Source organism: Protopterus annectens, chromosome 7.part0 (genome assembly GCF_019279795.1).
Source record: "Protopterus annectens isolate FY-2018-M chromosome 7.part0, PAN1.0, whole genome shotgun sequence".
Classification (NCBI taxonomy): Eukaryota; Metazoa; Chordata; order Ceratodontiformes; family Protopteridae; genus Protopterus; species Protopterus annectens.
In genome coordinates, this window is record NC_056739.1 from 68557474 (window position 1) to 68572191 (window position 14718).

At 41.6% G+C, this 14718-nt stretch overlaps 1 protein-coding gene across 2 annotated transcripts in view; it reads left to right on the forward strand.

Moving 5' to 3' along the window:
* The window catches only part of MLN (motilin), a 144792-nt gene extending 130499 nt beyond the window's left edge, over nt 1-14293 (forward strand). For both annotated transcript variants that reach the window (XM_044076484.1, XM_044076485.1), the window contains exons 3-5: nt 4550-4666; nt 11446-11560; nt 13692-14293. In XM_044076484.1, coding sequence (XP_043932419.1) covers nt 4550-4666; nt 11446-11559 — 231 coding nt within the window. In that variant the 3' untranslated portion in view covers nt 11560; nt 13692-14293. The remainder of the gene's footprint in view (nt 1-4549; nt 4667-11445; nt 11561-13691) is intronic.
* The last annotated feature ends 425 nt before the right edge of the window (nt 14294-14718 follow it).

Genomic DNA, 14718 nt, shown 5'->3' on the forward strand with positions numbered 1-14718 from the left:
AGTTCCAGAAGGCATTTTTTTATACTATATTTCCCTGGTAAAATATGAACTAGAGAGTATTTTCTCCATCTGGAGTAATAGTATTTAATATACTTTTCTTTGTTAGGGGATGCCATTCTTGACATTTTATTATGATGACTTTATCTTACAACTTTGTTAATGTTTACATTTTTTCCAGTTCCACCTTATGGTCTTAAACCTGGTTTAAGGCTCCAGAGAGCACCCCAGCACTACCAGGCTACAACTCATACCATACATTTCGGCCATAGAACCCGAACCGAAATACAAAAGGCAGAGGTGTATCCATATTGATCAAGGATACCCACAACTCCAGGTTAGTTGCACAGCACGATGCTTCAGAGATCATCCATGTGCAACTAACAATGGGCAAAACTGCAATTCAAATTGTAGCTTGCTACAGATAACCGACCATGTCCCAGGACTCCTAGTCAGCATTTCTGGAAACACTGGAAAACATAAAGGTCCTACCAAACTCCCTATTGGGTGATTTCAATTAACCAAACATTAACTGTGAGAACTACTCAAGTACTAATACCCTTGCCCAACATTTCCTAGAATTTATCAACTCAAATGCCCTGGTTCAACTGGTCAACACTCCCATCAGAGGTGACAACATATTGGACCTGGTCATCACCAACATGGGCGACCGGTGTTCCACACTGGAGGTCAACCCCTCACTGGTTAGATCTGACCATAAACAAATCACTTTGGATATCCACATTCCGCCCCACCCCTGGACAAGAAAACCACCATGAAAAACTTTTCAAAAGCAAACTTCACATTACTTAAGACCAAGTTGGAAAGTGTCAAAGCCTCCATGCTGAAGGATAACGCTGTCCAAGCTGCAAAATTCTTTACTAATGCATTCTACGGGCACCTACAAGAATGTAGAGATCGTGCCATCCCAAGCAAAACCAAGATTCACTCCACCAAGAAAAGGAAACCAGTCTGGTGGACTCCTGCCATAAACAAGCTGTACAATAGAAGGAGGAAACTAGTACAGAAAAGAGTAAAATCCCAAGAAGAGAAGACATCCCTGATCAAGAAACTACAATCCCTCATAACATCATCCAAGGCGAGCTTCGAAAGAAAAATTGCCAAAGACTCCAAAGATAACCACACGGCATTCTTTAGCTATGTCAATAATCTAAGTGGCAATACTCAGATCTGCTCGGAGTTAGTGCAGAATGGCACACAATATACTGAATGACCGATATTGCCAACATCCTGGCATACAGGTTCAGTGCAAACTTCACTCCCTCTCACCGCCAACAGGGCCCATAACCATACCAGAAGAATGTAGAGTCCCTGAAATCACAGACACTCAGGTTAAAACAGCCCTCTCCAAAGCCAAAAACACAGCATCAATGAGACTGGATGGTGTCCCAGGCTACATCCTACATGAGATCAAAGATGAACTAACCCCTCACCTAAACACACTGTTCAAACTCAGCTTCTCCACAGGCTGTGCACCCATAGAGTGGTACACAGCAATGGTTATTCCACTCCACAAAGGTGGAGCCACAACAGACCCTGGTAACTATCGCCCAATAAGCCTGACTAGCTTGGTCTGCAAGGCTATGGAGTGCATCATCATGGAACTCATTAACAGAGACATTGGGAACCTCCAAACACTGGACCCTACCCAGTTCGGCTTTGTTAAGGGCAGATCATGCCTCCTAAACCTGGTGGACTTCTTTGAGACAGTTACCAAGGCTATAGACAAGGTAAAGGTGGTACACACAGCCTACCTAGACCTCGCAAAGGCATTCAACACCATTCCCCATTCTGGTATTATAGACAAGCTCACCAGCCTGAACATAAACTCCTATGTCACAAGATGGGTTGCCAACTGGCTCACGGACAGAACCCACATGGTGAGAGTTGTGGGAGCTAGGTCCAACTCTAAACCGGTTACAAGTGGCGTTCCCCAGGGCTCAGTCCTAGGACCCCTCCTGTTCGGCATATACTTCTCAGAGGTACAGGCAAGCACAGGAGGACTATGGCTGACCAAGTTCACAGAGGACTGAAAACTAGGGGCTATAACTGACTCTCTGGCTGGCACAGACATCCTCCAAAAGGGTCTCACTTAGACGGATACCTGGTGTCAAAATCATGGCCTCAAGCTAAATGCCAAAAAGTGCATAGTCATCCCCTTTGGAAAAAACAAAATACCCACAAACTACCACATAGGTGGTAGTCCCCTAAATATGGAAGATGTAATAAAGGATCTGTGGATCCAAGTAGATAGTAATCTCACCTTTGATAATCACAGTATCAAAGTGGTTAGAAAATCCTTCTACGTGGCCCACCTAATCACAAAAGGGTTTTCATCCAGATCAAAAAAGGTCATTGTGCCCCTCTACTCATCACTCATCAGACCCATCATAGAGTACAACGCCCCATTTGGGATGTACCTTACAAGAAACCTGCAACAGCTGGAAAGACCACAGAAGTACCTCACCATGGGGATCACTGGCCTCAAACAGATGCCCTATGCAGCTCGACTGAAGAAACTCCAGCTGTACTCGGTTGCATACCACCTACTCAGAGGTGATCTCTGCCTGACATACAAGGCTATGTCCAACCCAGAATTAATGGACATGCTCCACCTAAAGAAAACCTTATCCCCTCGAGCCACATGCTCTATGGATCTAAACCTCACCACAACAATAAATAGGATGCGTCGGAGGGATAGATTCCTGTCCCAGAGACTTCCCATGCTTTGGAACAAGATCCCAATCTACATTAGGCAGAGCTCCTCGCTAACACTCTTCAAAAGAAACCTTGATGAGTGGATGGGAAACAGAAAGTTTACCCCAGGGATCACTTCAGTGGCTCTGCTGGACAGAGGCACAGGGAACTAATCTAAGGGGGTGGCAAAAGCCAACACATTCTGGCTAGGCTTATAAATGCCTTCGGGCAGATAGCCTAGTACCTTCCTTTGAACCTATGTAATTACTAGCTTTCCTTTCTCATCTGTTATGTTCCTTGGAACTTTTTGGATTTTGGGGACTTGACGTGCAATATTTATATATTTTTTCTCAATACTTTTTTGTGTTAGTCCTATTCTTTTTCATCTAATTGTTTATTGATATATTTTGTTAATTCTTTGCATTTTTCTCTTATCTGAATAAAGTTTGTTTCAGAATTAAATAAAGCAGTGCTGCGGTATCATTGTCGCCTCACAGTAAGACGTTGTCCTGTTTGATTCTCAGCTAAAGAGTCTTCTGTGTGGAGACATGCGTGAATGGGCATACCTGCGTTGAAGGTTGTGCATCAGGGCTGGCAACTCGACATGTAAAAATCTACTGCCAATCATTAGCGGACCGGAGTTCCACTGTGGCGACCCCTAACCGAGAAAAGCTGAAAGACCCAACAACAACAACCAAAAGAAGCATTGATTTCTCTTGATCTGTACATGTAATCCACAAGAGTTGGGAGGGTGGCTTAATGGCTAAGGTGTTTGCCTTACAAACACAAGGTGTAGGGTTTGAATCTCACAAAGGATAATTGGCTAAGCTTAAAATGGCTCGCAAGGGTAGTTAGCTTAGTACTAAACTATGAACTATGAAACACACCCTATCTTAAATTACGTGCAAAAACTTTTTGAAAGGTAGCGACATGTATGCCATGCTCTGGAAGACTAGGGGAAAACGCAACATAACAAGGCTATAATTAATGGAAAATATTCTAATAGACTGCACATAGAGGCAGTGATTAGCATTGCTGCCCTATAGTGCTTGTTTCTTCACGTTGGTCCCTTGCTGGTGTGTCCCCTGTGTCCATGTGCATTTCTGTCAGGACTATGGATTCTTTCCAGTCCTGAAAGACATAAAAGCAGATGAAATGGCAATGTTCCCAACTGTCCCTAGCTTTATGTACACTGTGCATGCCCTTGGGTCAAGTGACAGACTGGCATCCTGTCCAAGACTGGTGTCTGCATTATGTGTGTAGCATGTAGCAGTAGGCTTCTAGATCTGCATGACCATGAAATGGATAATGCAAGCACTGAATTGAATGAATTAAAGCAAGAGTAAATAAGAGTGCTCTGAAGGAAAATATTTCTGCAAGATTTTTTTTCTCAGAAATTCCAAAATAGCTGCAGAAGGAAAAATTATTTCATTTACTAAGCATCTCTGCCTCTGGTGGCTTAGGTCATGCCTTTCTGATTGACAGTGAGATGGTTTAGTCTTCCCAAGGACTTTAGCATTTACTGCCAAGGAAGAAATTGGCCAAGGGCTTGTATCGATAGGAGGTCATTTCCCAAAACACGCTAAAAACTATGAAGGCTAGGTTGGTGACCTGTTATTTTGAAGACTTGAGCAATACAATTCAAATTTTATTTTTCTATGTTTCCCTGCAAGTCTTTCACTGAAATTAAACAAACCATTCTGCAAGTTATCTCGTTCTCCTCTTTTAGCTGGTGATTGCCTGCGTTATATTTTGATTCACAAGTCAAGGTTAAGTTACACACATCTCATAAGTCTTTGTAAAGTCACAGTCTTTTTCTGGCTTTTGCCCACAGGAAAAGGAAAGGGTGAAAGGCCTGAAGAAATCAACTAATCTGCAGCAAAGATCAGAAGGCAGTACCCTATTGGACATGACGGAGCCTCAAGGAGTAGAAAAAGAGACTATAATCAAGGTACTGACAGCTACATCTGATCCTTTTACCGATGCTTAAAGCTGAGGAAAATGCAATGCACTATGACGTCATATGTACCATTATATATTTTACTGGAAAATTTGGTAAAATAGTGCCAGTTGGGCTGCATTTACTCTGGCACAAGCACAATATTATTTGGTAATTTAAATCATCATAACTACCTGTTTGTGCATGAACATTTCCTCCACTATTGTATCCATTGTATTTTGTATGGAATATGGGGAACTTAAAAGGATTAAATAGTATCACATGTTAGAGATTGCTCTTTTTCACAAGGTACACCTTAGAATGTGCCATAATCAGCCTGGTAACATACTGGCAAACAAATCAGGTTCAGTACCCAGCTGGTGAGGGTGTGGTACAAATAAGCATCTGGTATCCAGCTGGTGAGGGTGTGGTACAAATAAGCATCTCATACCCATCTGGTGATGATGTGTTACACATAAACAGGTGATAACCAGCTGATAAGGGTGTGGTACATATAAGCAGCTGATACCCAGCTGGTGAGGTTTTGGTATGTATAAGCAGATGATAAACAGCTGGTGAGGGTTTGATATGAGTAAACAGCTACTCCCCAGCTTGCTGTTTCTTGGTTCAGAGGGGATCATCCTGCAATCTGCCATAATGCTGGTGCTACCAGCTCGTGGCAGACAGTGCAGACAAAATCAAGAAACATGAAAGTGTGAACATGTGCTCACAACCAGATCTTCTGACAAGACAAGGGGGGCAGGGAGGGTATAACAGAAATTCCCCACCTTGCACTGTTATGGTCTCAGAAACATTCACCCTGCTCTCTCTCTCTCTCTCTCTCTCTTTGTCCCTGAATGTGAACAAATGAAATGTTTGGACATCAGGTAAGTCATCTGTCAACTATGAGATGTATGGACATCAGGTAAGTCATCTGTCAACCATGAGATGTATGGACATCAGGTAAGTCAAGTGTCAACCATGAGATGTATGGACATCAGGTAAGTCATCTGTCAACCTTAGGTCAGCAAGACAGACAGTAAAATAAAAGTCCATTCTTTCTTTTTTTTTTCAATTTTAAATTGGAACTATCAGCTTTTAAGAAATGTCCCTGGTTTGGAGTCGTTAACTTGAGAATTTAGGTAATAGGTTTAGTGGTATGCATGTAAGGCTAACAGACAGTAAATATGTTTTTATTGTTCATAAAATTGTTTTCTGTATTATTTTAATTTATGCATTCTATACTAAACCTTCTTTATTCTGATTATTCATATAAGTATCAAACATAAATGACAAGGTTTTAGAAGTTTTGTGACATGTCTGAGTGTGAAACACTGAAATAAACCACATTTCGCTATTATCAAATACAAACAAGCTAGGAGATATGAACATAAAATATGGCAGAACACATCCTTTTGCAGTGTTAACAGTATGCCGTACCATATAGTACTGGGACTAAAAATGGTTCTCATGTTTAGAAGGTTGCTTTAAGCTGGGGGCAGTGGTTTTAAGACTGTGAAGAAGGATATGCCATACCATATAGTACTGGGACTAATAACGGTTCTCATGTTTAGAAGGTTGCTTTAAGCTGGGGGGCAGTAGTTTTATGACTGTGAGGAAGGACATGCCGTACCATATAGTACTGGGACTAAGAATGGTTCTCATGTTTAGAAGGTTGCTTTAAGCTGGAAGGCAGTGGTTTTATGACTGTAAAGAAGGACATGCCGTACCATATAATACTGTGACTAAGAACGGTTCTCATGTTTAGAAGGTTGCTTTAAGCTGGTTTTATGACTGTGAAAAAGGACATGCCATACCATATAGTACTGGGACTAAGAACTGTTCTCATGTTTAGAAGGTTGCTTTAAGCTGGGGGGCAGTTGTTTTATGACTGTGAAGAAGGATATGCCGTACCATATAGTACTGGGACTAAGAACTGTTCTCATGTTTAGAAGGTTGCTTTATGCTCGGGGGCAGTGGTTTTATGACTGTGAAAAAGGACATGCCGTACCATATAGTACTGGGACTAAGAACTGTTCTCATGTTTAGAAGGTTGCTTTAAGCTGGAGGGCAGTGGTTTTATGACTGTGAAGAAGGACATGCCGTACCATATAGTACTGGGACTAAGAACTGTTCTCATGTTTAGAAGGTTGCTTTAAGCTGAGGGGCAGTGGTTTTAAGACTGTGAAGAAGGACATGCCGTACCATATAGTACTGGGACTAAGAACTGTTCTCATGTTTAGAAGGTTGCTTTAAGCTGGGGGGCAGTGGTTTTAAGACTGTGAAGAAGGACATGCCATACCATATAGTACTGGGACTAAGAATGGTTCTCATGTTTAGAAGGTTGCTTTCAGCTGGGGGACAGTGGTTTTAAGAATGTAAAGAAGGACATGCCATACCATATAGTACTGGAACTAAGAACAGTTCTCATGTTTAGAAGGTTGCTTTAAGCTGGGGGGCAATGGTTTTAAGACTGTGAAGAAGGGCATGCCGTACCATATAGCACTGGGACTAAGAACAGTTCTCATGTTTAGAAGGTTGCTTTCAGCTGGGGGGCAGTGGTTTTAAGACTGTGAAGAAGGACAAGGAAAATGCAGGTTTAGGAGTCTGAAGCTGCAGTTTGGAATATGAACATGACAGCATCTGCCTGTCTGCTGTGGAGACAGAACTGCATTACCCTGCTCCTGGGGCACACAGTGATGAAGCCCTAACTGCAGCCCAGACAACATGTGTTCAGTTAGCGACAGAGATAGGACAGACTGGACAGAGTGCCCATTGCTGACTCACCTAGTCTGTGGGGAAGGAGGCGGCTCTGGCTTACCACTTGAGTGACATCTAACAAGAGCACTGGGTTATGACCCCATTGATAACAAGTTTACAGAGCACACAGTGTTAAGTGGTACCCATCACTCTACAACCTGGGAAATAATGTGTGTGTGTCCCTCTATATGGAGGCACTCACACCTTCACAAGGCTAGGTAATGTTTGTGGATCTCTAGTGACACAGGACCTGCTAACTGTCTCACTCCCTAACACCTCACACTTATCTCTGGGGGAATGAATGGACCATTTGGGCTTCCTGAGCAAGAATGATTGGACTGCAGGACTCTCAAACTTGCCTGAAGATGCCCAGCTCTCACCTCCACAGAACAAATGAGCTGATTGAGTAATGGTTGTGGAATCATTGGGCAGAGCCCTGCAGAGAAAGATAGCAGGAGAACTGCATTACTGGGTAGTGAAGCCATAATGTAAGAATATGTGTAGTTTTAAAATGAATGGTGTAGATACCATAAAAGGAGACTCAAAGTCTGAGGAACTGGCCTAACCAAAGTTGATGCTATGACAGATGTGCATCAGTTTTACAGGCAAACAAAGAGGCAGTTGCTAAAAAAGGGAAGGAAAGACAGGAGATGTGGAAACAGAAGTGAAGCTGGCAAAGCATATACACAGTGATACAGAAGCAGAAATTAACATTGTAGTTGATCTTAAGTGAGTAAAGAAGACAGGTTAATGTCAACAGCAATAGGGTTAGTTATAATCCAGCAAATGTATAAGAGCAATTCTAAGAGTAAATTGCATTTCAACAGGAGGAACTTGAGAAAGATGTACTACAGTATTATGTCTCAGTGATGTACTGCACAGGGTCTAGATCAGATGCTTATAAAGTCAGTGAGCAAATGCAAGTTCTGGTCTCGGAGTTGATATATATAAGTTTGGGGGGTGTGGGAGGATTGCTGTCACATATGGAGGTGAATAGGGGGCTTGCCCTCCCTTCAAAAAGAAATTTTAAGGAGAAGAGCAATTTTGGAAATTAGCTCTTCCTCTGTGTTTTCAGTCTTTTTTGGGCTTGTCAGCACTCATTATTTCGAGTGCCAGCATTTCAATAATGAGCGGAATTTTCTCCTATTAAAGTGAGCTTGCTCAGTGAAACAGTGGCACTGATGCAGCTAACCTGCTCCATCCCATACTGTACGCAGCTAACCTGCTCCGTCCCATACTGTATGCAGCTAACCTGCTCCGTCCCATACTGTATGCAGCTAACCTGCTCCGTCCCATACTGTACACAGCTAACCTGCTCCATCCCATACTGTACGCAGCTAACTTGCTCCATCCCATACTGTACGCAGGTAACCTGCTCCATCTCATGCTGTATGCAGGTAACCTGCTCCATCCCATACTGTACACATCTAACCTGCTACATCCCATGCTCTGTCCCATAGTGTATGCAAGTAACCTGCTCCGTCCCATACTGTATGCAGGTAACCTGCTCCATTCCATACTGTACACATCTAACCTGCTACGTTCCATACTCTGTCCCATAATGCACGCAGGTAACCTGCTCCATCCCATACTGTATGCAGGTAACCTACTCCATCCCATATTGTACGTGGCTATCCTTATCCGTCTCATACTGTATGTGGCTAACCTGCTATGTCCCATACTGTAAGCGGCTAACCTGCTCCATCACATACTGTATGCAGCTAAACTACTCCGTCCCATACTGTACACAGGTAACCTGCTCCGTCCCACACTGTACGCAGCTAACCTGCTCCATCCCACACTGTATTTAGGTAACCTGCTCCATCTCATACTGTACGCATCTAACCTGCTCCATCCCACACTGTATGCAGCTAACCTGCTCCGTCCCACACTGTATGCAGCTAACCTGCTCTGTCCCACACTGTATGCAGGTAACCTACTCCGTCCCACACTGTACGCAGCTAACCTGCTCCGTCCCACACTGTATGTAGGTAACCTGCTCCATCTCATACTGTATGCAGATAACCTGCTCCATCCCACACTGTGCACAGCTAACCTGCTCCGTCCCACACTGTATGTAGGTAACCTGCTCCATCTCATACTGTATGCATCTAACCTTCTCCATTCCACAATGTATGCAGATAACCTGCTCCATCCCATACTGTACATTTATCTGAGTGCTGTTTACTGCTGCTTCTTCATTGTTCCTTTCACTGACAGTGTGATGCATTCTGCTCCTTCCTATCCTTCATATCTTCTTTCATCCTGTTGCTTGGGCTGATGGTTCTGCTCGTCTCCTGAACTTTATTCTCTCCTTCATTGGCTTGTGCTCCTCACATTATTGTCATAAACTTGTATAAAAAGCATTTTTATATTATCCTCTTTACTCTTCTGTGACCATCTTCTTCCCCTCCCTCTTTAGTATATCAGCCACTTATATTCCAGTTAGCTCTTTCTACGTGTGGCATCTGATCCCCTTATGCCCTTTATATCACTCTGCACTTGTAGAGCCTATCTGCAGGTCAAAGGAGCAGCAATGTAATTAGATAATCTTCACTTACTAGCTTTTTGTTACCACAGTCTTTGCAACACTGTATAAAATATATATATTTGTGTGTGTGTTGTTTTTTCACCTTATGCATGCTTTCTCTGCTTCACTGAAGTATAACATTTTGTTTTGCAACCTACCTGTCAACTCTTGAACACACAGATTCCAAAGGAGGGAGACCTCTGAGTTCACGATCTTGTCAAAGTGTGGCATCTTACCTTGAATGGCAAACACTGCACTTCCTTAGCCATGTCTCACCTCTCCTAAGTACTTTTATACCCCTCAGTAGACGCATGCTCCACCATTCTGACACATCATTCCAAGGGCTCCTTGCCCTCTCCGTGAGCTGGTCTTACCTGGCTCCCCACTGCCTGCCATGTGCAGTTTCTCCCATCCTTTAATAACGAGCCATTATTCTGCTTGATAATGCACAGTATCTATGCCATCATCTTCCCACAGATAACATGCTTTGTCCACATCTTATCGTTTTCTGCTACACTGTGTACATACTGAGTGCTACAAACTTTTCTTTGCTAGGTTCCCACACTCCTTGGCAATTCCCATTCTTCACTGTATACACAGTCAGTGTTTAATGTCTTCCCACATACCTCATATCCCCCATTCCTCTTGCTTTTACTGGAAAGTCTCACTGGCAAGTGTCCCCATCCTCACATTCTCTATTCTTGGTGCCTCTTCTGATAACCCACACCATCCTTCTGCCATCTACGTTATACTGATAATCTGTCCTTGTAGAATGTGAGTCAGTGGGGTATCCCTCTCCCCATATGGCTGCCGGAACCGAGTATAACATTACAGATGAGTTATTCCCACACTGTGTATAAGTGATGGATGGTATCTGCATCTCTTGTGTCTGAAGCCATGACATTGCACTCCTGAATTCTACTTCCCTTTGCCACTACCCTTACACACTGCATAACATGACAACTTAAGGTGATTAGACCACACAGATCTTTTCTTTCTATACCCACTACCAGCTATTTCTGTAGATCAGCTCTTTATTTTCCCCACCAGAGTATATATGTTTACACTTGAATTTGTGTGCTGAACACCAGCTACCACCTGTGTGCTCATACTTTGGGCTATTTTGAGTTTTGCAGAAGGCATATTCCCCTTTGTTAACCATCTTTCTGCTCTTGGCGCTGTCAGAAATAGATTGACTTTATTCTCTAGTCCCATTGTGATGTCTGATATGAGTTTGCTGAACAGTGATCTTCATTTGTTGAAATGTTCAGAAGAAAAAGGCTTAGTAAATAGTTTATAAATTCTTCAGATTTTAAGCACATTCCGTCTAGCTTACCTGTTAAAGGTGTGTTTTCTATTAATAATGTAAGTATGCATAATAATTATTTAAAATTGTGTTGCCTTTTGACCTCCCTGTATGTACTGCAAACCAATGTCTGAAGAGGCTGACTTTTGCACTACTGAATCGAGATGTTTGTTTCTTCCATACTATCTGCTTTAGTCACAGATGAGCGCTCCTCTGGAAATTGGAGTCAGAATCAATGCTGATCAGTTGCAGAGATACAAAGATGTTCTAGGAGAAGTACTTCAGGAAATCCTGTCAGAAAACCCTTAAGGTAAGTTTACAAGTCTCTGTCTTCCACAGGAAGTCTCATCCATGACACGTAACTGATTGGCAGGACAAGAATGTAATTACTTAATTCCCACACAGGTTGTAATGCATCTTCTGGCAACTTAATATCATCATATGCAAATTGACTACTACTGAAAGGACCTGGTAGCCATCAAAAGAAAAATGGCTGTAGCAGTCACAAAGCAGTGAATTTATTTATTTATTTATTTTGCATTTGTTGACCGGGCTAGTCTAACTGGAATAAAATCCATTTTTAGTAGAGGCCCGGGGAGAAAAGCTCCAACACAGACAAATTTACTGAGCAGGAATTCAGGAATAATACAATGTGTGCATCTACCAGCCCAAATGGTGACAGTGGTGATAACAGAGAAGTGTGTGCATCATCCAGTTAGTGAAGATGGAGGCACTACCTATGAGAAACTGCAAATTATGTGTTGCATTGTGTGTTGCTGTGTTCAAAGCTTGATTACAACAAATCTTTAAATTCAGCTGCTAGAAGAGTCAGACATTCCTTAAATCTATGTAATATGACAACTATGTTCAGTGAACACTAATGTCTGCAGACACTCTGCAATGGGTAGGGGAACTAGGAGAGATTTCCCCTTGCTCAATTAACATTTAGATTGTGAGTCCAGGCTTACTTAATGCTGACATGTGCCATTTTATAAGCTGCATTTTTACAAACCAGTGAAGTAATACACCCAGCTCCATCTACCTTGTACCCTGCCTGTACTGATCTACTTTTATTTCACAGCAGCCAAGTCCCTAGCCCCACCCTTTATGAAGCTGTGCATTAGTCTGAATTGTACTCATTCATTCTTTGACAGCAGCGGGTCCATATCAATTAATCGAATTTCATTTCCACGAACCTTTGTTCATCAGCCGTAATACAGCAAACATTCACTTCAACAAATGACTTACCCAGGGAAAGGAATGCGTTTCCCAGCAATCCAACCATCACACAAAGCACAAAATTTCAAACCCACCCATGTGGGGGGCTGCGCCTCCCACCCCCCCCCAAAGATGTATACCAACTCCAGGAACGCACTACAGTGGGGAAAAGGGCAAATTTCGTATGATGGCATGGCCAACTTGTTCCTTTCCCTGGGTAAGTCATTCACTGAAATGAACGTTTGCTCTATTATGGTCGATGAATGAAGGTTCGCAGAAATGAACCTTCGACAAAGTGGTATAGACCTGACAGTGGCTATATCCTATTCAGGCTGATAGGGAACCAGTGTCTATCCTGGATGGGGTGCCAGTCCAGAACAAAGTTTGACTCTTATCGTCTTTTTAAAGAGCATGCTTTTTTTGTATACTGTTTAATTACTTAGACAGTGCCAGACACTATCCCTGTCAGTCATTTTCAGTGAATTTTTTTTCTTGTGCCAGTGACTACTCAGCAAACCATTCTTTTTGCATTGTATAAGCATTTACAACGTCAAATCAAGTCCTTTTCCAATGCCTAAGCTGTATATATGCCAAGATTTTGCAGTATTTCCCCTTGTTTCACTATCTCCATTGCATCATCTTAGCCACTATATACTTTACAAACTCCAGCTTTTCACTGTTTCTTAGTTATGGATTCCTGCCCTTTCCATTGTACTCCTAAGTATAACTACACCAGTGAAATCCAGCAAGAAAAATGGAAGGGCGGGAGGTAGGTAAATGGGTAGGTAGGAGGTTCCGCCCATTGACTTCTAAAGGCTATCCTCCTTGACATCTAATTGCCTAGCAGCATTGTATTCCATAACATTATGTGACAATAGCCATTTCTATGATATTAAAGTATGATGTCAGAAATAGAAACATTGTGAGTCCTGTTTTAGAATCATATTTTGCTTTTCTACACTAAGAAAACAAGTTTCTTTCTGTATGTACCACTTTAAAAATGGTTTATAAAGCTACAATGAGGCATGAATACTACAGTATTTGATAACTTTTCAGCACATTTTAAAGGCCCACAATGAATAGCCTAGTCAAATAGCATGTTTTATATATATATATATATATATATATATATATAATTTAAAGGGATAAGCTATTTCAATTAAAAGATGAAGAGGAAAATAAATGAAAGAAGAAAATTATATATTTGTTTTCATTTGTAACAGATGATGAAGGCTGGCTGTGATCCAACAGAAAGGTGTGACCCATTTCAAGATTTCAGGAACTTCTGCTGAACTTCAATACAATTTTCTTTTAGTAACTCTGTTGAACAGTAATTTTTTTCTACTGTAAAATAATTCCCATTTGCTTGCAGCATTACTTGTATTGTACTTAAAATCATTTTATCTGAGCAAGTTTAGATTGTCACTAGTGCAAAACGTCATTTGGATAAAGTTATTGTATAACCCACCTTGTTTCACTCATTATGGAAACTACAGGAAGAATATTTGAGTTTTTAATGGATGTTTTTTAAACTGTATTCCACAAATTTGTGTACTAACCTGGGTTGTTACCCTCCTTGGAACTTCGGTGTAACTTCTGTGCAAAAATGGCACTGCCATCTTTATTTTGTGCAAACAAACACTTAGACATTGTGTATACAATGAAAAAAAGACAAATAAAATGTTGACACTAACAATAAACTGGAAGATAATCTAAATCTAGGTAAAAGGAAAAGGCTTGATTTCTTTACAATTTCTTTACACTGCTGATTTTATTGAAATATTTATATTACTCAGCATGCCATACAGAAACTCATGTTTAATAAATAAATGAATGAATAAAACTGAAATCATGATTCATTACTGAGAGAAGAATATTCCTGTGAGTACTATTGTAGCTTTCTGAACACACATTATGCAGTTTGCAAACTGATAGTGCCTAACAATGGAAAGCCAAACTGCCCTTTAAGTGCAGGACTTCTGAGGTATGTTTATTGCTGTATTTTTGAGATGGCCTTACACTGATACTAGGGTGACCAGGTCTGGAACTGCTTCTGCACCCCGCCTTTCTCACTCCAATAGAAGTGTAGCGTCAGACTCAGGATATGTAAATATATGTGAGGGGCTTCAGTGGGACAGAATTGGGCTGTATCACACCTAGTCATGCTACCAGGGCTTCCCCGGGCCTGAAACATTGTTGGGATATATTTATTCAGACATGATAATCCTGTTCATTTATAAGGCATTTAGT